This window comes from Podarcis raffonei, chromosome 10 (assembly GCF_027172205.1).
Source record: "Podarcis raffonei isolate rPodRaf1 chromosome 10, rPodRaf1.pri, whole genome shotgun sequence".
Classification (NCBI taxonomy): Eukaryota; Metazoa; Chordata; class Lepidosauria; order Squamata; family Lacertidae; genus Podarcis; species Podarcis raffonei.
In genome coordinates this window covers 6,058,682-6,082,612 of record NC_070611.1, presented here as the reverse complement: position 1 = coordinate 6,082,612, position 23,931 = coordinate 6,058,682, and the positions used below count along the sequence as shown (strand labels likewise).

Sequence of the window (23,931 nt, the reverse complement as noted above, 5' to 3'; positions counted from 1 at the left end):
TTCCTGCTGGAGCGGTACCTATTATCTACTTGCAAACTGCTAGGTTGGCAGGAACAGGGAGCGAGCAACGGGAGCTCACCCCGTCGCGGGGATTCGAACCGATGACCTTCTGATCGGCAAGTCCTAGGCTCTGTGGTTTAACCCACCGCGCCACCCGCGTCCCGTACAGTAGTGTAGTCTTGTGTAATGCGGTGTCTGAGGAAGCTGTGCGCTTCCTCATAGGAGGCAAACACCAGGAGCCCTAAGTATGAACAAGACTATGAGTACATTCAGGCATAACACTAAGCCACAGTTTAGCACTATGTCCAAATAACACTCTGTCTGTCTCTCACACACACACATAAAGGAGTGAGAATATGACTTCCTATTCAAGCAGAAAGCTCTTTGTATAGGCCTCTCTTTCGCACCCACAAAGCTCCCCCATCCACAAGAACTTCCTCATTTGCTCATTTCCTTCATCCTGACTCAGCCATTGTTTCATCTAATTTGGTCCTGGGAGACCAGCAGCTATAAATATGACACCCTACTGTAAGATGCTGGAAGACACTTTATAATATCCATAAAAACGTGCAGGTCTTATTTTCAATACAGCATTCTGAGAGGACTGCAAATACACCAGGGAAAATAGATGTAAGTTTTCAAGCACTTTCATTGTGAAATATAACAAAGGTTGCATTGTAAAAATAACTTGACATTCATTGTTCTGCACTGTTGGGTGGGAGAGTCAGAGCAGGTAACCTAAACAAAATGCCAATTTACACGCAAGCAAATGATTACAGGCACCAACCAAAAGCAGTTATGGCTTTTGCAGAGCTCCCGTCTATTTATATTGCAATTAATCAGTAGAGACATAGATAGAAGACACTCTCAAATGGAGGCAAATTTAGGATAAATGTATGAAGGCACTTGTGGCAGTGTTTTTTTGTAATATCTACACTAATTGGATTATTTGGTTTGTTTTGAGTTATGGCCAGCAGTGCCACTGTGCCAACTTTGGAATGTGTATAAGGCAATGTTTAAAGTTTCCGAGTGCTCTGAGGAGGGGGACCATATTTGTCACTTACGCCTACTTTCATAAATAGCTCGTGATTTCTCATACAGCTCATATGGGTCAGGTTTCCTTGGGTCAAAGGCCTCTGTTGAATCAGGAAAAGAACTCCTGTGAAGGGCAGGCGGAAAGGGGATGTTCTGTGGGACAGCTGGAGCAGATAAACTCGTCTGTGGACTGCCTTGATTCTCCCATCGTTCCATCATCTATAATAAATAACAGACAGCAGAAAACAAAGGTTTAGACTGAACACCTGCAGGCGAGGGCGACGTCTTGTTTATACAAAACTGTACAATGCCCACGCGCTTCATAGCTTGCATTCTGTACCTACTCAGAAATCAGCCCCGTTGGGTTTCACGGGCTCATGCTCAAGTACATATGTATAGGTTTGCAGCCTTGAGCATTTTATCAATAATGAATGTGATTATTACAAGGTAAAGCACGGTTTGTATTTTATCTTTGTCCTGTGGTCTCAGTCAGCAATGCCACAGCCATCAGCACTTTTTTAAAAGAAGCGTGTTTTGCATCAGTGGGGATTTGGGCTTTGATTTGCTGAGGAATTTCATCTGTAGCTGGCTGAAGCAGCTTGGGTTGGTTCTCTTTCCCTGGCCTCCCCATCAAGAGTCTCCAAAAGCAGGATTTGGTGTATTTGCAGAGTACATGGCAGCTAGTACTATGTAAAACAGGAGTGGGGAAGCTTTTCCACCATGAGGGCCACATTCCTCAGTGAAGAATATAAATAATTTTACTCCTTTTGCCATTTCTGTTATTCCCTTCGAGAGAAATACAAGAGAAATATGTTGCATTCACCATGTGAAAAGTAGCTAGACTATTGACTGTTGAATATTCTATAGGAGGCCTGTGCTTAGTTGACACATCAGAAATGCTTGGAGGTCTTTGTCAACACGTTGAAGACAGGGATGGAGCCGCTGCCAGCTGATAGGCTTTCATTTCTCATTCTCTCTCTCATTCTGCTTCCCTTTTCCCAATAGTGGCCAGTGTGGTGGGGCAGAGCCACAAACTACCCTCCTGACACCGCCATTGTTGCTATTTGGCCTCTGGCTGGCCTTAGCCCATGTGTGTTGCCTGGCCTTCAGAAGGTTGCCCAAGAGGAGAACATGGCCCTTTGGCTGAAAATGGGGTTCTGCCCTGAACCTCCTTGGCTCGAGTTTTCCCCGCAGGTCTGAAATGTTGTTGCCTAGCTTAGATAACAAATACCTGCCTGCAGCCAGGCCACAAGGCAGCCAGGATCTAATATAATCTACTTACCTTTGGCTAATCCTATTGAGAAATGCTTTGTGAATTATGCTGAACAGACTGGTGGAAGCAAGGAGGATTAGATGTTAGGAAGAAATACTAATTAGCTGGCTGTTTTTGCAGAGAAGTTTGAAGCACAGGAAGCACAGTGGTTCCAGGTCAAAACACAGGAACAAAGGTCACAATATAATCCTAAGAATGCTGTTCCGTAGGTAATCCCCACTAAATTCAAAAAGGCTTACTTCCACGTTGTGACCACTCTGCAATCATAAGGCAAACTTGCTTGAAATGAGTACGGTATAAAATGCTGAAGAGGTAAGATGTGCTGATTGATCTTAAGCATATGCTTTCAAAAGGAAGCCCCATCCAGTCCTATGGGGTTTCTTTCCAGGTGTTTATGGTTAGAAAGGCATTCTGATAAATAACCACATGATACACAATCCAGCTAAAGTAAATAGTATTGTTCTCAATCTTAACTGATGTTAATTTGATGTTCCCACTCAGTAGCTATAATGGGAGGGAGATTTTCAGGGAAATTTTGTGGATGTGTTGGGAAGAGTAACAAGGCTTTGGGTCCTGAATATACATGACTGCCCCCAGCAGCACAAGCCTGGGAATCCTCTGTTTTAGAGCCGGGGTGGGGGCTCTGGTATCACAGGTGGCATCCCATTCATGGACCTCCCTCTTCGCTGAGGGAATGGCACTTGGGCTATAGGACTGCCACTTGAAGCACCCAGTTAATTCTCTCCCACTGAAACTGAATGCACTCAAAAGCAATAACTAGCACATAATCACATGTCATAATGCAAAGACTTTGAGAAGAAAACTTACAGGTTTTGGAGTCTTCCATGGTGAAAAGAATCCTAAAGAAAGGAAAAGAAAAGAAAACATCAGTGCATCTTTGTTTTATTTTTATTATGCAGATTGGACAACAATAGACCTCTTTGTTGTTTGTTCAAATCTGTAATTTTTATTAATGTTGATGAGAGCATACAATATTCCCTGACGGGAGATAGGAAGTGCCTAGGAGATTAATCTGAACATCCAAGGTCACCTTAACTTCAATTCAGTGGAGTCAAAAATACATTTGACATTATCTTTAGAAAGAGCATGGTCAGGCACAATTTTCCAAAATTCAATTCACTGCTTGCTCAAGTTGTACTGGGATCTAGAGAGTGGATTTCAAGGTACTCAGCAGAGTACCACTGAACACAGCTGACAACTCAGAATAGCTACAATACTTGACTATAACATAAAACATATTACATTATATTTAAATTATGTCATTAAGCAACACTGCCAAATAAATCAAGGAATAAGTCATTTTTTTCTGCATAAATAATCCTGCAATTATTCCTTCTCCTAATAAACTTCTTATCTTCTTATGAACATCAAAAACTTCAAACTCAACTTGTAGAAATATGGCTTGTTTATTGGAGAATGGAACGAGCAATATATTGATAATTAATATTGATACGAATATATCTAAATGTTTTAGGGAGGTTATAAAATGAATAAAGAAAAGACCTGTTGTTATTTACTTTGGTAACAGAACACATTGAAAAGCATTGCTTTATATGTGGCTTCTATGTTAAAAACAAGTTTCAGGCAGTAAGTACATGAAAAGTGGAAGGCTTTTTTCATGGAAAAGTGTCTGACTTTACGCATACTTATTTTTGAAGGTCCAGAAACATTTGTCCAAAGACTGTGGACTCAGCTATACGGCTGCAAATAAAACATTTTAAGGGTGTTTAAAGTGCAATATACAATGTGACACTAGATGACGATGGTGAGCCTTATGGAAAATTCAATGTATTTTTTAAAACGCTTTTTAAAAAAGAAGCATTTTCAGAATGTTTTTTTTATATAGGTATAGATTCCACCTAAGTCCCCCCCCCCCCTTTTCAGGATTTGTGTTACTAGAAAACAATGCCTTGATAAATTTAATTCTTTCTAGTATGTTATGGGAACTATGACTTGGACTGGAAGTTTTGCTCCATTAACAGACAGTGTGCTCGTTCCTGGAAGGAGAATTAAGTTCACCTAGGGGACCTTTCTGTGAGCAGCAGAAGTCTATGTAAGCGTGGTGTTGGGGATTTGTGTAGGAAAGCACCTTCTGTTCACAGAATGAACAGTTAGGATCCAAGCCTCTGCTGTGATATTTAATCAATACACTAAAGATGTCTACACTTGATCTAAATGTTAAGAGTAAGAAGTTGGGCCTTGAAGCAAAACGGGACAGTGTGGAATCCTTCTACTGATGGTTCCCCTGATACTGTTTAAATTGTATTGTTTATGGATAAATTTTGATGTATTGTTTTCGATATGGGCCAATGGCCGCAATAAATCTATAGATAGATGATGGTTCCCCTGACTTCACTCCATGCCCACCCATCCAGCAGTCTGTTAGCATTCCACACTCACTGAGCATGTGCAGTTCTTACTGGCCTGTTTTGAGTCCCCTGCCCATTTTGGGTTTTCGCTCCATTATGGATTGCTGGTGTGTGTGTGTGTGTGTGTGTGTGTGTGTGTGCAGACTCACAGCTACATTAAAATCTGTGAATTTTCCACCGATATTTATGACCAGTCATTTCTACCATCCATAGTGACATTTTAAAATAGTTTCCCAGTGTGAGCCAGGAAGTGACCTATCTAGACAATGGAATGTTTCTTTCTACTGTTTTTCCACCTATAATACAGTATTCTTCATCCTCCCTCCGTCCTCAGTCACTCAATATTCAATGTCACTGAGTGTTTCTGGGACTGCTTGGGTATTTTTTCCTTCCTTCTTAGGCTTTTTTTGGGGGGGGGGCGGGGTACCTGATATTTCCTTTTTTGCGTGTTGGTGGCACCATTTTTGTTGCAGCTCTGTCATTATAGGATATGGGGTGACTGCCTAGGACCCACTCGGATGCTGTGTGGGATTCCATGATCCAAGAAAGGCTGGTTATATGAATGTAAGAATAAATGAATGAATGAAGATTTGAACTGGAAACAGAGAGAATGATTTTATATCAAATATTCATTAACATTCTGTGGTATTTAAAAGAATGGCTAGACTAATGTTCCTTGCTTGTAAAATGAAAATGTAATTATAACAGCATTCTCATTCCATGGTGTTACGCAAACCTCAACAGGAGCGTTCCAGAATCCATCAAATTCCATGACTCTGTTAGAGTGGGCCTCCTCAATTGGTCCCCCACCCCTGTAGTACAAAGTAGCCATGTTCAGCCCAAACCTCACCCAGGGAATGGAAGAACATTGGTGATAGACCATCAATTGAAACAACCATTCATCTCTATGATCAGATTGCTGAGTTAACTAGGATAGGGCTTTTATCACAAAACATGCTCACATATCACCAATGGCAAGAGAGCACATTTTAATCACAATAAAGTTACCAGTTGGGAGAGCAAATATGCTCTCTGGCAGCACCTATGGTAACTGCCCATCAATGAATAAGACCCCACTCAGTGTCTCCCTTGGTCTACCAGGCAGTTTCATCCCTGTGGCAAACGGCCTTGAGTCTCTCCCAGCAGGAGATTCTGGAAAAATCCACTGGTGGATTCTGGCTGTGCTCAGTGACCTTCAGTCATGTGTTATATCTCCTTTGGAGAGAGGTTCATCTCACAAGGAAACTCAGAAGATTCAATAAAGCAATGTCACCCTTGTTTTTGGCTATATTAAATATCCATGTAGATCAGTCTGACCCTGTCCTTAGCAATTACTTCATAGGCCTTGGACCTGAAGCACTGGCCAAGAACCAATCATTCCTTACGGATCTGAAAGAGGGTGTTGCTCTGCTTCGTAGGCTCCTCATAGCCCTGGAACCACCACAGCCTTACAGTGTGACCAGCCACTTTCTTCCTCCAACTTTCACTTTCAATGTTTATTTTCAGAGTGAAAATGCTGTGTCCTAGCAGCAGAGACCAGGAAACAAAGCTGCCAAGCCGTTCTATTCCATCTGGAACAGTTTTATTTGTTCTATAATTGTAACTGTTTTATCTGTATAATTGTTTATTATATTGTTATAATCCGCCCTGGGACTTTAAGATGAAGAGCGGGTAAAAAAACAAAACAAAAAAACACCCTTATAAATAAGTAAACAAAACAAAACAGCCCCCGTAGCTTCAGGGACTCAGCTCTGAAATGGCTGCATTTATCCTGATTCTCCACTTTTGGGATGTGTTTATAAGATACATTTGCATAACAGTTACGTACATTTCAATAGGGAAACACGAAGCTACAAATACTAGCAAACTAAAATGATTGTGTATCCCACCATACCTGGGGGGCGTAGGACACCAGAAAGGCTGTGACGTTGAGGAGAACAGGATCAACAGCAGATAGACCCAAACACACTTTTAGCCCAGCAAGAAAAGATCTACATGGCAGCCACCTCCCAAACGTCTAGCTAACCATGGAAGCTACAGCAGCAGGCGCTGCTGCTGTGAGCTTTGCTGTACCTGCTGGTTTTACCCTGTATAAGATTTTATCCTTTTACAGCCCAATGTTTGTGTGTACAGTAATTGTTTTCCAGCTTCTCTTGTAAGCCACCCAGAAAAATTGTATTACCGGGCAAGAGGAAAATGTCAATAATAAATATAGTGGAGCAAAAATAAAATAAAAACAAATGGTTCAGTTCCACAGAGGTTAACGTCAAAACCCACACTGATCTTAATAGAGATAGACTCCACCCCAAATGGCATTCCTTGTTAATTGAATTAACAATTGCCACCTGAAGCACGAAGCTACTCTGCTTTTCAGTATTCAAAAATAGCCTCTGCAGGAGTGCCAAACATAGAATGGGATGTTTTAATAAGTACACACATTTAACTTTTCTGAAAACAGGTTGATTAAAAAGATGGGTAATGCAATTATATTGGGATGCGGGTGGCGCTGTGGGTTAAACCACAGAACCTAGGACTTGCCGATCAGTAGGTCGGCGGTTCAATTCCCCGTGACGGGGTGAGCTCCCGTTGCTCGGTCCCTGCTCCTGCCAACCTAGCAGTTCGAAAGCACATCAAAGTGCAAGTAGATAAATAGGTACCGCTACGGCGGGAAGGTAAACGGCGTTTTCGTGCGCTGCTCTGCTTTCGCCAGAAGTGGCTTAGTCATGGTGGCGACATGACCCGGAAGCTGTACGCTGGCTCCCTTGGCCAGTAAAGTGAGATGAGCGCCGCAACCCCAGAGTCGTCCACGACTGGACCTAATGGTCAGGGGTCCCTTTACCTTTAATGCAATTATACAGAGACAAGGTGGGGAGTGTCACTCTGTGAATTGCCCCTGCTCCATGTTCAGGATACTCCATTCCATACCCATGAGAACAACTTGTGGGGAGGGGCGGCACCATGGATCTGGCCTCCCACCAGCAGTATTGCCATCATGCTCTGAGATGGCACAGGGCAGGCAGGTGGTAAGGTGATCCCAAATCACTCCTGCCTCACTGCCACCCTGCCCCTGCCCCACCCTGGAACCCAGCTGTGCTGCCACTGCCCAGAGGCCAAGCAGGAGCTCCCTTCACTGGGCTATTTGGGAATTAGACCCTCTTAAGTGTGTTTTTTAAACCCCAATTTTTTTCTACACTAGGGAAGCACACTGCCCTAACCATGCTGCTATTTCCTTCTCATTTCTCAGCTGTCAAAACTTAGCACCCAAGTTCACTGTAAGTACATATGTACAATGCTCTTTGGAAAAAGCTTTAGGCGCATCAGCTACAAATAAAGCCTCGTGCAACTTAACCAGCATAATGAAGACAAGCGGGGGGTGGGGTGGGTGGGGTGGGGATGTAGCTAGAACACTTGTCTTTGCATTCGGTTTAGCTCTTTGTGAAGGAAAAGGGCAAAGTCCAACTTTTAGCTGAGCCCTAATCTAAGGTGAAATCTTACAGCAAATGAGTAAATTACCTGGTCACATTCATTTTATTTTATTGCACTTTGAAAATATACACATAGTTTCTACCTTCCACTGTTGTAAGAGAAGCAGCCTCACCTACTGGCCTGGCAAGACCATTTACAGTTTGCAATGCTATTTACAGTCAATATCTGTCCTTCATACTGTGTATGTTCTAGTAAGTATGAAAATTCTTCTGTTTGGAAACAGGGCTCCAACTTTTGACTTTATAACCTACTTTTCCAATTCCTGTCACAGCTGTGTCTGGCGAAGCTCTGTCTCATCAATTCACCCCCAATATATATATATAAATAGATGATAGACCGATAGTTAGATAGAAACACATTATCTTAAGATGTTGTGCACTCTTTTGAAGCTTCTGAAAATTTTCAGTGATGAGCATTATTCTGGATGCTAATAACAAGTAAGGTTGCTGATAGTTTAGTTTAGTCAATGTTCGGAAGTGAGTGAACTCAGAACCTTTACAATAAAATTTAAGGTAGGGGTCGCAAGCCTGTTGTCTCTCAGAACTTGGATGATGGACTTGGATGATGGACTCAAGGGCATCCTGATCAAATTTGCAGATGACACCAAACTGGGAGGGGTGGCTAACACTCCAGAGGACAGGATCACACTTCAAAACGACCTTGACAGATTAGAGAACTGGGCCAAAACAAACAAGATGAACTTTAACAGGGAGAAATGTAAAGTATTGCACTTGGGCAAAAAAAATGAGAGGCACAAATACAAGATGGGTGACACCTGGCTTGAGAGCAGTACATGTGAAAAGGATCTAGGAGTCTTGGTTGACCACAAACTTGACATGAGCCAACAGTGTGATGCGGCAGCTAAAAAAGCCAATGCAATTCTGGGCTGCATCAATAGGAGTATAGCATCTAGATCAAGGGAAGTAATAGTGCCACTGTATTCTGCTCTGGTCAGACCTCACCTGGAGTACTGTGTCCAGTTCTGGGCACCACAGTTCAAGAAGGACACTGACAAACTGGAACGTGTCCAGAGGAGGGCAACCAAAATGGTCAAAGGCCTTGGAAATGATGCCTTATGAGGAACGGCTAAGGGAGCTGGGCATGTTTAGCCTGGAGAAGAGGAGGTTAAGGGGTGATATGATAGCCATGTTCAAATATATAAAAGGATGTCACATAGAGGAGGGAGAAAGGTTGTTTTCTGCTGCTCCAGAGAAGCGGACACGGAGCAATGGATCCAAACTACAAGAAAGAAGATTCCACCTAAACATTAGGAAGAACTTCCTGACAGTAAGAGCTGTTTGACAGTGGAATTTGCTGCTAAGGAGTGTGGTGGAGTCTCCTTCTTTGGAGGTCTTTAAGCAGAGGCTTGACAACCATATGTCAGGAGTGCTCTGATGGTGTTTCCTGCTTGGCAGGGGGTTGGACTCGATGGCCCTTGTGGTCTCTTCCAACTCTATGATTCTATGATTCTAACTACAATTCTCTTAATCTCTAATCACTGGCCATGCTAACTGGGGCCGATAGGAATTGGAGTCCAGCAACCTCTGGAAGGCCAAAGTCAGTCACTGCTGATTTCATGGATGCCATCTTGTTTCCACATCACTTGATGCATGGACGATAAGGTCCATAAGACTTTGCTGATTCCATTTTATCATCAAAATGTCTCTTCACATATGGCTTCCTCGGTTATTTTGCAAAGGAACAGATGGTTGCCTGACACTTTCCAGGGGGATAATTGATCTTGGCGCATACTTTCAAGGTCCTGCGTGATGCAACCTTTAGTTCACTTAATCAAAAACTTTCTTTCCCAACGTACAGGTCATTGTTTTCATGTTAGGTTTACATTCAGTTTTGTGGCAGTACTGTCTTCATATTTTAAAGGACAAATTCTAGGTTTTAGTTTTCATATTAAAAAGAGACCAGGGCTGGTCCAATTTATTTTGGCACCTGTGGAGAACCACAACATGGTGCTTCCTTCCATGCTAGGGAAGAAAGAATGAGTGTGGATCTACATCAAGAACAAGGTGGGAATACAGTTCTCCATCGGGGACTCGTGCCCCTGTGGATTCTGTTGTCTGAGGCAGTCACCTCACTTTGCCTCTTGGGTGGGCCGGCCCTTCTGTGGATGCATGTTGGGGGCACATTGGTGATAATCAACTCCCTTTGGTTAGTTGGTACCATGCCCTTATGTTGTACTCAGGGATCCTTAAATTCTTATCCTCTCTGCCCCCCAGAACCCCATGAGGGTCACTAGGAAGACCAATTTACCTAGGCATCCAAGTGCCCCACCTTTATCATTAAACAGACCCTCCAAGTATCCCTATTTTCCAGGGACAGTGCTGGATTTACAGAAGCCATATCAGTTTCTGATTTGATCCCAGAATGTCCCATTTTCCCTGAGAACGTCTCTATTTTCATCAGAGAAATGCTGGAGGGTTATGAGGCCCCCAAGCCAAGGAGGTAAGTAACTAGGCAACCTTTAGAAGACATCTTAAGACAGCCCTGTATAGGGAAGGTTTTTTAATGGTGAATTTTTAATTTTTTAATTTATGTTGGAAGCTGCCCTGAGTGGCTGGGGCAACCCAGTCAGATGGGTAAGGTATACATAATAAATAATAGAATTATTATTATGCAATGGGATGTCCCTGTTTTCACTGGAGAGATGTTGGAGTGTACGCATTAAACCCACAACAGAACAACCCAATTGACTGTAGCTGCCACCACCTACTGAATATAGAGCAGTAGGACTCTGTTGAAGTTTAGCTAAAAGGCTCAAGACAGTCCTTATGGTCCCCTGGGATTAAGCCACACCAACTGTACTTTAACCAAACATGCTGATTTTTGAAGAAAATCTACTGAACTTGGTATTGCAGTCAAATAAACAATAAAGAGTTGTTGTAACTTCTGAACTCACCCTAACTATTAATATAAGCAGGTCGTTCCTCCTGCATGCTTAAGGGCAAGTTAAGCCTGGAATCAGCGGTCTCTCCTGTCTTCCTGGCAGATCAACAGAATGGATTTCATGAAGCTTCACCACCTAACCCTAACAGAAGACCCCCAGCGCAAGGCTGGGCTAAGCACCCAGAGACGAGATGGCCACAGAGGACAAAACAGCATCAGGATTTGGGCAGGGGTGAAACAAGGATGGCGATTGTTGGCCTTGATTATGAAGGAACACAAATGGCCACTGAAAACAGTTTTTGTTTTCCATAATTTAAACCTACAGTGTGATAACCCTGAAGAGAGAGATTTAGGATTCTTACACATGGATTCAAGGACACGAATTAGTCTGGATAGATGTACAGATTTAACTATTTATAATCACAGGGAAAATCTTTCATAAGAAAATGCAGAAGCATTTCAACTGGATTTATGAAACGCAAAGCAAAGCGGTAAAAAGAAGATAAAGGGAACCAGCAGTAGGACCAGAAAAACAGTTTAAAACCCATATATGCTTTTAAAAGGTTAAATGTATTTTTAAGAATGCCCCAACGGTACAGCTGGTTTGAAAATTATAGCAAGTTACATTGATAGCAAGCATGAAAAATGGCAACAGTTAGCGGTCCATTAATCTCACAAATAAAAATCATCATCAAAAGTTCCCCCAAGCTGCTAAAATTAAAGTGTTTTACCTTGGGGGTCAAAAGCAGGTTGTAGGTGATTGAAAGCATAAGCAGTTCAGAAACACTTTGGTGGTCTAATAGGCTGTCAGTCTCTCAAACTCAGAATAATGAGGGTGTGTTATGGAACATGGAGGCTGCCCAGCCCTATGTGTTCTATTTTTATTTTATTTCATTAGAAGAGCCCAGGATATGCAAAGCAGAGTCAGTCAGAAAATGTTTTTTTAGAGGCAGAAGCAACGACATTGACTTCCTGTACCCCATTTACCTCAGGGTAACCTGCCTATGCAAATACAAATCCACAATGCCAATCCCTAAAAATACCAATGAAAATACCTGGACGTTAACCAGAGACAAACCAGGGATCAAAAACACCCCTAGGAACTAGTTTTGGCTGTTCAGTGGTGAGATATGCGATACTTGTCAACCTAAGATGTGCAGTTATTTCATGTTCCCTGAAGTTCTTCCCAAATAATGCTATCCACACAGGAGACCACAAATTGCGACACAATCCTGACAACAACTGTACCACAGTCACAATACTACAATTAAAGAGCAGAAAACCATTAAAAGTGCATTCAGAGTAGATAAATCAAGACGTTGAGCCAAGTCATAGACCACAGCTCCTATCACACTCTGATTAAAGGATTTGGGGCCTGGTTCCCTGGGTTTCACCGAGAAAGTGCTAAGGGTAACAAGAACAGGGCCCAGTCATCTTGAGTGGTCTTTTTACAAAAGCTCATACCCTCCAAGTGTCCCTATTTTCCAGGGAAAGTTCTGGAATTACAGAAGCCTCCTGGTTTCTGATTTGATCCCAAAATGTCCCAGTTTCCCTTTTTCCTTCCCTCCATGTCTCAGAGAACTGTTAAAAGTGGTGTGTGGGGGGGTACAAAAACAGAGTCCTGTTTATATTGGGAAAAAATTCCTGCACCCAGTGAAGGAAATGATGAAGCTGCCATACGAAGCCCTTCCTATAATTCTGAAGGTGGGGAGGCAAAGCATGTGGAACGGTGAGAGGAGGACATGATAAGAGATGCTGATATATGCAGGATGGAACTCAAGATGGTGGACATCAGGTTCTTAGGCAGCTTCACGTCCAGCCATTGACCAAGCAAGGTTGCTGCATCATGTGCCTTTAGGCATATGTAGTCTATCTCTTTCTGTCTCTCTTTCTCACACACAGGTAATGGAAAAGGTACTTGTGCCTGTTCTGATTCTTTCACTGATTGCTGTTTTAGTCTTGTTCCATATACAGCTACAATTTCTACCTGGTAGGCAAGCCAGTTAAGCTTGGATTTGGCCACTACAGATGCTGCTGCTACCACCACTGTTCTTGCCGGGGGCGGGGGGAGAATATAGGCGGAATATAGGAAACGTAGAAGGGTTTGGGTAGACATTAGCATATATAAAAACATAATAAAACATCAAACATAAGAAACTTTCCGATAGAGGGCTGTCTTCAGACGTCTTCTAAAAGTTGTATAGCTATTTATCTCCTTGACATCTGATGGGAGGGTGTTCTACAGGGAGGGTAGCTTTCCATGTTCCTATGACCTAGCTGAGCTTCCAAATGCCATGTGGTTAGCTTAACGGTGATAGGCAGTAGCAGCCATCAACTTTGGGAGGATGACCCAAGATAACATGGGAGGAAGTAGCTGCTGTTCTCAGGTCCCACTTCTGTTGACCTCTGAAGTTTCTTTCCTGCTAATCCAGGACAGGTGAGTGATTTGGGTGTCTTTCAAGGGAGCACCAAAGTCCCATTGCACAAGCTCTTCTGCACAGCCAGAATTACTTCCAGTGAATGGCACCATGAAAGGAAGGAACAGGCCAATGGCTGTTAAGTTTGTATTTGGTGGGCTCTGCCCCTAGTCTAGGCCGGTGCAATGACCATGAATGGTATTGTGGTGATGACACAAATGTCGTGGGAGATTGTGGGACTCTGCTGACAAAAAGGCACACTAGTGTGGAAGTGAGAACCAACAGGGAGTGGTGGTGGAAGGACCTCTTTAAAATAATGGCACTGAAGACCCAGCAAGAATCCCTGTCCCACTGAAACCCTGCCTGCAGTCAACCACAACTGACATTCTGTCGGGCCCTGCCATAAAGGATCCCTTGTACGACTTGATTTCAGAATGCCCAAATGAAAATGTCACACACCAAAGAACCCCTTTTGGTAGGAGCTACAGGCTCACTATGAATCTTCTCTCGTTTCATTGCAAAGGCAAATGATGTAAACAAGAAGATCAGCAAAACTCAGTTTGCAGTGGTTTACAATGCACCTATGGTTGACTGCACACCACAGGTCTTTCTCGTATAAAAATGCTATAGATGCATTTCATTTTCTAACCAGCTTTACCTATAGTGCTTATAATAGCAGATCAAAATAAATTAGTATTTAAAACCACATGATACTCCATGAAGCTCCTATTTAGCCTTTCCTGATAAAAGCCAGCAAAAACAAATGCTTATTAATATCATTTGATTTTGTTTAGAAAACTAGTTGGGGGGACGGTGACTCCCAAATAATGGCATGTACCGCAATGCATTTCAACTTTGTAAGTTATATATGATCTCTCAAGCTCAAAAAAAACTGGATTAAAATAAAGGATCAAAGGCTGAATAAGAGCCCTTTGTGGTCCTGACCATTTGAAGCTCTATCAGGTTCTTCTCTCAAACATATATGCAATCTATTCACACTCTCCATGCTTCAAGTTTGACAAAAATGGCAGCAAAGCCTGTCACTGGGATGGCCTCCTTTGATTCTGTTAGCAAACCACCCTAGATTAAAGTACTTGATATGACACTTTGAAGAGTTATAGCTAAATGGCAACAGAGGGGGCATTACAGAGGGTGTGATTTTTATCAAAATGATTCCCCAGTAGTGCAAGTTCAACTTCAAGTTGGTATTGGAAACATCAAGGTGGGATGGCTCCAGTTATGTCAATTGTGACATTCTCCCATGGATGCAGGCAACAAGACCTCTTACAGAGTTTGAAGGTCTTACTGCTAATGCTAGCTCTAAAAGCAAAGGATTAGCTTCAAGTATTTAGAAGACCTTAATAGAAATTGTGACAGGCTCCCGTAGAGGATTGAAAGCAGTTTGGGAGACAGAAATGGGCGAGCAGGCTGATGAAGCAAAATGGACAAATCTGCAGTGCTCTAGACCAGCAAAGTCAGTGTTGGCCCACATAAGGAAAAACACGTCAGAGCTTAGCCCCAAGATGGTGTAGAACTCTCGTACAGTATATCTATTGCCCGATTACAGAAAATGTTGCATGATTCGAACATTGCAATTTGGTATAGTATTGTGTGAACATTACCATTTTAGGGGGAAAAACCCCTCATAATTTGTAGTCTCTACAGCAAATTGAAACTCCAGATGTTATACATGCTATGTGAGGTAATCCCAGATTTACAGTTTCTAATTTGATCCTGGAATGTCCCGCTTTTCCTTAGGATGTCCCTATTTTCATTGAAGAAATGTTGGAGGGTATAGAGTTATGTGACCCCAAGGGAAGGAGGTAATTAACTATACAACTTTTAGAAGACATCTGAGGACAGCCCTGTATAAGGAATGTTTTTGTTTTTTTAAGTTTAAACTATGTTTTTATATATGTTGGAAGCCACTATGAGTGGCTGGGGCAACCCAGTCAGATGGGTGAGGTATAAATAATAATAATAAATTATTATGGAACAGGACATCCCTATGTTGGAGCCTTATGGTGGAGCTTTACTATATATGCTACCAGTGCAAACAATCCTTCAACAGCTGCCTGCTGGATTCTTGGAAATTTGGAATGCGTGAGTAAATTCCAAGATAGATTACTTCTGATTATGCACCCACTGGATAGAATTGTGCATATATAATTGGTAGGTGTCCTATGAGGAATTATTTTTTTTTGTATTTGCTACTTTTGTTTTCTTTGTTTATGCATAAAACCCAATGAAAATAAAAATTAAAAAAATCTATACCATTTGAAACCTTCCTGTTTGAGCAAAGTTACTCCAGAGTATACTTAGAAGTGACTGTGAAATCGCCAAGCACTCCTGATATTTGAAAGCTGCAGAACAATCTATCCAGGCCAACAAGGAGCAATTCTCCTTAATGATCTCCATGGTGTGGTCATAGATAAAAGTTATGAGCACAATGCCAGTAGAGTGCTCAGATTTAAAATAATGTGTCCAGAGCTGTGTACTCAGATATGGCTAATATTGGGGGGGGGGGGGTTTCCCACTTAATGAAAAACCTCCCCTCCCTTAAAATAGCTTGGAAACTCATGGGTTGTTGGGTGGCAGATCTGCTCACAGCAACACCCACTTAACCCCTTGCGCTTATAGCACCACACTTGGGTGTGATTTTGTTCTTGGGCTGTGTACACACAGTAGCAGCCAGTGTGGCTGTATCCCTGCACCCAATGCTGGGCACTGCTGCCAGTTCCTGAGGGAGGCAGCGGGAACTTCAGCATGGCACACTGGCAGAGCCAATCCAATGCTCCCACCTGTGAATCACCACCTCCTTGCTCTTCCCCTTTTGGTAGCCAGCAGTGGTGCATGGCACTGGGAAGCCAGGATAGTGACACAGCCCTGCCCACACACCCCACTGGCCTCTACTTGCATATGTTTATAGCACACCAACCCACCCCAAGAAGCCTAGGAACTGGGGTGATGTGCTTTAAATATATGCTATGTATGCAAAAAGCCCTGACTATTTGCTGACTATTTGCTTTCTTAGAATTCTGTATTTTCTAAACGAGGCACTACTACTTATAGTTTAATGCTGAGATATCAAACCAGCAAAGGATACAAACTCTACTCCACACTTTGAACAGACACATGGCATGGTCACGCTTATGCCCTCAAAACATTATCCACTTCAATATATAACACCAAATTATCCAATCAAATGGTACAAGACCAAGCTGACCTTTCAATATTTGAGTACTTAAAATAGCAAGCACCAGGGGATCAGCAATGTTACCTAAGAAGTAGGCACAAACTCATTACTCATTGCAGAAAAGGGAGGTGTTGTATCCCACAGAGCCAGAGGAGAGCTCACAGGGGTCTGGATACTCAGGTTCCCAAAGAAGGCTTCCCACACTAACAGGTTGATCAGGTCTTAGTAGTTTATTTAAAGGAAAAACAGACTAACAACACAAGGTCTGAAGGCTCCCTCCTTGCCCCTGCTTCCAGCAGTCTGTGGGACAGACTCCACAACAAGGAGATGGCTTGTCCACACCCAGGCATTGGAGCAAATGCTTTCTATACAGCAGAGCAGCCCACAGGTGGCCATGATCTCCACCACGCTCAAGGTTCCCCACAGGTGGCTGAGACTGCATATTCGGTCTGGAGCCTAGTACCCAACCCCCATGGATGAGGAAAACTCCCTTCCTTGAGCAGGTCAGTTAGCCTGCTTCCCAAGTGTGTTGTGTGAAAGCTTAGCACTACAGCTAATTGTGAGGTTATATTGAAGCACAACAATCATCATTCAGAAGACCTTAGCAGTTACTGAGGCAATCCAAAGGGCTGATAGCTTCCCAGCAGGGCTTTGGCTGTCAGCTGATGACATGTTGGCCATGATGAGCTAATTTCCATTGAAAGGAACAGACTGCTCTCCATTTTATGTGGCTTCCCATGGCTTTGTGAATTGCCTCTGCATGTGTGAGTTTAAGAAACTTTCTGTGGTTTAAAAAATATAATCAGTAAGGACCAACAGTCTCCCAAGGAATCTTGTCATGTTCATGTTCAGAGAAGTATAAACTAGTATTCACTATTGTTCAGTCACAGTAGTGTGTAAATTGAAATAAAAACAAGAGTAGCAGAATTGGCTATTGAATCCAGCTTCAGAAAACTATTTTCAGACATTGGAATATAGGGTATGAATGTAAAAAAGTCATGTTCAAATCTCAAGTCATCCTTAGTGGTTAATAGTTTGCACTGGATATGTCACTGTCTCTCAGTCTAACGTGCCTCACAGACTTGCAAAGCTCATGTATTTCTCTTCTTAGATAGAAAAGAGAAATGTAATAAATACATTAGTTTTAAAACATCCCAATGATTTAATGATCAAGGATGATATCTTGAACAAAGGCTGGAAAGTTTAGGCAGCATCCATAGAAAGTGAAAGTATGAGAGTTCAAAGTGGGATGGAATGAAGTGGGGTTTGGCCAACTTTGGAAAACAGTGAAGATACAGACAAAATAAATAACTGGGTTCTGAACTTATTGAATTTCACCCCCATTATTGATGGTAGTTGCTTGTTCTTGAGTGAAATGCAAAAAGAATGTTACAATATGTAACATTCAATTTGAACAATTTGAAAGGCCAAATATAAGTCCAGTAAAATAGGTGTAGCTTACAAAGACCTGTAAAGCAGTTTCTCCTCTGTGTACAACAGAAATTAACAAACAAAGTTCAGGCTGCTATTAGCTGATGCTTCTGCAACTGCAGCTGTTTCTCCTTGAAAAATGGTTTGCTCTCTGGGTTGTTAGTATCTACAAAGGAGAGTCTAAGATTAAACTGTTCTGAAAGCAAAGGTGGAATGTTACAAGCAGATGTTAGATCTGTGACAATCGCTCTCCTCACAGCTTCCTTTGCAAAATGCTTGCGAGTGTCAAAAATTTTCAGTAACTCACTTCGCTAACCAACAGCACATGCAATGAAATGTTTCCACCCATAACAATGTCATAGAATGTGGATGTGTGGCCTTATTTACAGGATTGTGGTCAATACCTTGAATAGGAGCATCAGGAACATTATTATTATTTATTAAATTTGTATACCAAAGTGGCAGTGCTGTGCTACACTTAAGCCTCACAGCAACAGTGATAGCACTAGGGCAATTTACACAGATGCTATCCTACCAAAGGTCCACAATCTACAAACTGAAGGGAACAGAAAAAGGAAGCAAACAGAAAGGCTATCGAACAAAGAGGTCACACTGCAAACACCAGAATGTCATTTGTCTAGGAATGTTATAACCTTGGTCACTTGACTTGTCTAAATGCATCTTTTCTATATGGAATGGTGAAGCAAACAAGAGAGGTGAATTAATCCCTTCACAATGCCTCACGGGTGGGCTGGCCCTGTACATGAACATGGGGGGTGTCTGCAACTCAGTGACAGAGCACGTGTAAATCCCGGACATTTTCAGGTACAGCTCAAAAAAGACTGGAGGGTTGCTTCCAGTCAGATGGAACAATGATCTGACTTTGGATAAGGCGACTTCCTATGTTCCACATATATGTTGGTGTATGCCTTCTCCTTTAAGCATCTTCTAAGCCCTTTCTTCCCACATGTGCCAATATTATCATTACAGTCCTGACACTATGGAACTATATGCCTCCCATGATCTCCAGGAAGCAAAGTCTCTAGAGACAAGTAGCAAATTCAAACCCTGCGGATGCGTTTGGTGGTTCTGGCTAAAATGATGCCGAGGCTGTAATTCCTAGACAGCACAACCACTTTGCAGAGCATGGAATTAAAAAGAGTTGCTATTCCAAAGGCCTGTCTAGAGAAGGGTACGCAGATGACAGAAAGCACAGATGATCAGAGATGAAATGATTTGTAGAAATGATTCGCCTTCAGCACTAAGGTAGCTAAAGCAGCAGACTTTGATTCTTAAGCGGGGCAGAGGCATTCTGTTTCCGATACCCTGCCATGAATAGTGTGCAGGCTAAAGTGCATTAAACCAGGGCTGGGGAAACTGTGGCCCTCCACATGGTCCTGAATCACAGGCGTGCAGTGACATTTTTTGTAGGAGAACAGTTAGAGCCAAAGGCACCAGCTTGTGTGTGAGGGGGTGATGTCTGTGAACATCGTGCCTCCCTCCCTTAGCTGGGCAGAAGCTTCCTGGGCTTTGAGAAAGGGGTGCCTGGAAAACATTTATTGGACTAGCCTAGTCCCCATAGCCCCCTGACCTGAATTATAACTCTCATCATCCCTGACAGGAGGCCCTGCTGGCTGGGGCTGACGGGCGCTGGAGCTCAATAACAGCTATGGGATGATAGGTTCTCCATCTCTGCTTCAGACATTCAATTACTATGAGTTCTCGTATGTGCAATGCTTGGCACCAGTCATATGAAAGCACACATGAAATGCAGGTGTTTTTGGTAACATGCCAAAAGACAGTGGAAGCCTGCAGGTACAATAAATAGTTTCTTTTTTTTTAAGGGGGGAGCTGCTGCTAATATCCTCTACTGGGAAGTTTCATTCATGCAGAAGGGAGAGACCGAATGCCTTAAGATTGAGAAGAGCTTTGGTAAATAAATCATCATTGCCCTTCAAGACAGCTCATCTAGCATTGAAAAGAAAATATGAGCAAAGTAGGATGCACAACAAAAGAAAAGCCTGCTGGGTGCTTTAAAGCATAATGCTGCATCAAAAGACCCTGAACACCATTGCAGCAAAGTCAGCTGGGACATGGGGGGGGTCATTCAAAGGGGAGAGTTGAAGTACAGAACAAGTGCATTGAAGATGATACAAGTGGGGCACTAAAATAGTGTTTTCTTTAAGCAGAGAGAGGATGCTGCCTTCAGATGAGATGCTGAACTGTGGTAAACACATTGATCAGTTTACTTATTCAGTGACTGGTATTAAAGAGCACATCCTCAGTCTCCTTCAAGGCAGGAAGCAGCAGTGTCACCCCTGTGCTCTTAATTCCTGCCTTTGAGTTAACCATGCCATCCTTTTTTCATTGTGCATCCACGCATAATCTCACTTATCTACTCTTTTTGCCTTCCAGTTATTCCCCATGCTGGCCACATCTTGCTTCTCCCCCCTCCAAACCTTTCCCCCTTTAGGCACTTCCAACAATTTCTCATCACCTGACATGTAGATGTATCAAGGCTATGCAATATTAGAGATAGTGAGGCTTTTAGTATAGCACCATAAGAGCCCAATCCTCCATGCAGAAAAGTGCATTCAAACCGTAATTAAATCAGAGGCTGAGGATGACTCAGCAACCAGCTTGCATGATCAGAATTAAATCATCTATGCTGGTTTAAAAGATTTAGTGGGTATGGGCAGGAAATGAATTAGATTTTTTCACACAATTTATATTTTTTGTGGGGTGGGGGCAGATTGTAGCAGCAGCTGCCTGTCACCACAAGGAGAAGGCACCAGTTTATTATAATACACAGAAGGACAACTTAAAGTCACATTGAGGGGAGAAAGCAAGTCTGAGTCTCTGTGACAAGAGTGGTGGTACCAAGAAGATGAAAATGCAACCAAAGAGCTTACTATTTGCCAATGGGACCAGTGGGATATCCTATTAATTTGCTACTGGTGCTTAGATTTACCAATGAATTACAAAATATCAAGTTTCAGCTCCTGGTTGTAAGATGCATTAAGCTGTCAAGATCTTTTTGACTAACGTTAATTTGTGTTTAGAAACCTATTTCTGTAACAACAGGAAACCTAAGTGCATGAACAATGTAGCATTTAAATACACCATTTTTTAGGCATGCGGCTTTGTGATGGATGCTGATGCCAGATCTCTCTCTTTCTCTCTCTGCAGATGCCCTACATGACCAGAGTAATTAGATCTTATTTAAATAATAATATACTTCACATAAATTACTAACTGAGTCTGGCTTCTAAGTTATTTATTTGTCTGGGGCCCATATCAGTTAGTGCTGTAAACACCGTTCAAGATACATGTTTTAAGAGTTAAAGTTCAAACAAGGAATTTATATATCGATGGAGATTGCTGAAAGTCTTGTTCTGTTGGAACTGTAAATAATTACTTTGGGAATGTTGAATCTATTTTCATTTTTAATTAGCCTGGGCATAATTCAACTTTGTTTTCTTTCCCTGTCTTTTATTTTGTGGCTGGGAAAACCCAGCCAGATGGGCAGGGTATAAATAATAAATTATTATTATTATTATTATTATTATTATTGACACAAATTACATTCTGGTGGCATCGGAAGTCAGGTTCCGAGGTCTCAAAAGGCCTCACACAGCACCTCTGAGGTCTCATGAGGCCAGTGCTTCACAAGGCACCAGAAGTTGCATCAGGGGGCCCTGTGGTGTAGGTGCTGAGCACCCACAACCATTTTTTTGTGGGTGCTTGGGCCCCTAGGTGCCCCTGACAGCAAGGAAGACATGAAATTAAAGGTAGTAAAAACATGAAGCTTAAACTTTTTGAATCGGAATTTTTGCTGTCATTAAATGATTAGAATCTTGATTTTTCTGCAAATGTGAATATAATCTAAAATCAATAAAACTTTAGAGAATTGTTTTGAAATAAACTCTAGTTTATAATTTCATATGTATGTTATCTAATATACATTTGTTCATTTGTCTGATGTAATAAACAAATGTAGAAATGTATATTATATAACATACATATGAAATTTATAACCCATACTTCATCCCCAGCGGAGTCCAGGGACACTTATAGCCATAAAATTACATAGAACAATTCAAAACATCATTATAGCATACACAGAAATTAAAACCAGAAGAAAACTTAATCAAACTATTAACCAAAAGCCTGGATAAATAAAAAAAGGGTTTTAGATATTTACTGAATGCAGATGGGCTACATATGCATATAGTTTTGTGAATTCTGCATGTCCATGGGATACGTCCAAGTGTGGATCTGTCAATTTCAGTTTCTCTCAGATTCCACATTAATTTGCATTTTTTTTATAAAAAAGGCTTAAAAAAATTAATCAGAATTTTAGAGGAAATTTATCCTAATCTACACCTTTTTGCATGTGAATTTGCCTAATAACCACAGTTCTGCAAAGCAATTTTCCTTAATTTGTAGGCTCTTTTCATGAATACATGCATGCTGGGGTTGGGCGAGGGAAAGATGGTGTCTTATTTCACTGGGCTAAAACCATAGTATCTTCATTACTTTTTGCACTTGTGCAGCAGTTCTGAAACTGACAGAGCTCAACCCCCACCCCAAATTCTTTCAATACTGAAACATTTAAAGCACTTCTCTGAGGAAGAGATGTTATTTAAGCAATACAGAGTAAGTCCCAAAGAAAATAGTTTCTTCGAAGAACAGGAAACTGGTGAATGGCATTCTGTTGATTGCCTTGCTGTTTCCTTTCAGAGCATGAGATGATCCCTTCATTGGAAAAACACCAATAAAAAATTGGGATGTGGGACTAGAGTTACTTATGAGGCCTGCAAATGCTTCATGGTTTTCAGAACCGCAATGTTCTTTAATTTAACATGTCACGTTTTATTGCACTCTTTCCAGCTTCCTCAGTATGGAAGGGTTATTTCCATTTTGTTAAGCGTGTCTTTTAAATCTGAAGAGTCTGAATCAATTTCTGTCCCAAAGAGAGATGGAGAGCTGTAAAAGGAGATGGGAGTGTCATACGCTCTGAGATGCATTTCCTTTCTTCTTTTAATGTGCTCATTTAATATGGAAACAATGGGACGCGGGTGGTGCTGTGGGTAAAACCTCAGCGCCTAGGACTTGCCGATCGCATGGTCGGCGGTTCGAATCCCCGCGGCGGGGTGAGCTCCCGTCATTCGGTCCCAGCTCCTGCCCACCTAGCAGTTCCAAAGCACCCTTAACTGCAAGTAGATAAATAGGTACCACTTTATAGCGGGAAGGTAAACGGCGTTTCCGTGTGCTGCGCTGGTGCTGGCTCGCCAGAGCTGCTTCGTCACGCTGGCCACGTGACCCGGAAGTGTCTCCGGACAGCACTGGCCCCCGGCCTCTTAAGTGAGATGGGCGCACAACCCTAGAGTCTGTCAAGACTGGCCCGTACGGGCAGGGGTACCTTTACCTTTACCTTTACTAATATGGAAACTAAGCTCTTGCCAATTGTGTTGGTGGGATGCTTCATCAGTGTAGCCTTTCTGTCCTCTCATTCATTTTTTAAATAATTAGTGCCACACAATATAATGTATGGAAATATGTGGTCTTTCCAATCACCACAAAGTGCTGACTGCTATTGATCCTTCTTGTAGAATCACTGGAAGTTATCAAGTTGATGGCCCTCATGGTCCCTTCCAAGTCAGGAATCTTTTGCTCAACGTGAGATTCAAACTCACGACCCGGAGCTTAAGAGTCTCATGCTCTCATTTGATTCTGGGACACCTTTTACTCTATACTATAGCATCCTTCTCCCTTCAGGAGTCATAAACAGCCTGCTAA

General features: G+C 42.2%; 1 protein-coding gene across 26 annotated transcripts in view; it reads right to left on the bottom strand.

The window, feature by feature from the left end:
• The window catches only part of MAGI2 (membrane associated guanylate kinase, WW and PDZ domain containing 2), a 616,514-nt gene that overhangs the window by 96,118 nt on the left and 496,465 nt on the right, over nucleotides 1–23,931 (bottom strand). For 25 of the 26 annotated variants that reach the window (XM_053406400.1, XM_053406403.1, XM_053406409.1 and 22 more), the window contains 2 exons: nucleotides 3,137–3,168; nucleotides 1,065–1,254 (listed from right to left, as the gene is read on the bottom strand). In XM_053406400.1, coding sequence (XP_053262375.1) covers nucleotides 1,065–1,254; nucleotides 3,137–3,168 — 222 coding nt within the window. The remainder of the gene's footprint in view (nucleotides 1–1,064; nucleotides 1,255–3,136; nucleotides 3,169–23,931) is intronic. The other variant, XM_053406401.1, reaches the window with a different exon arrangement.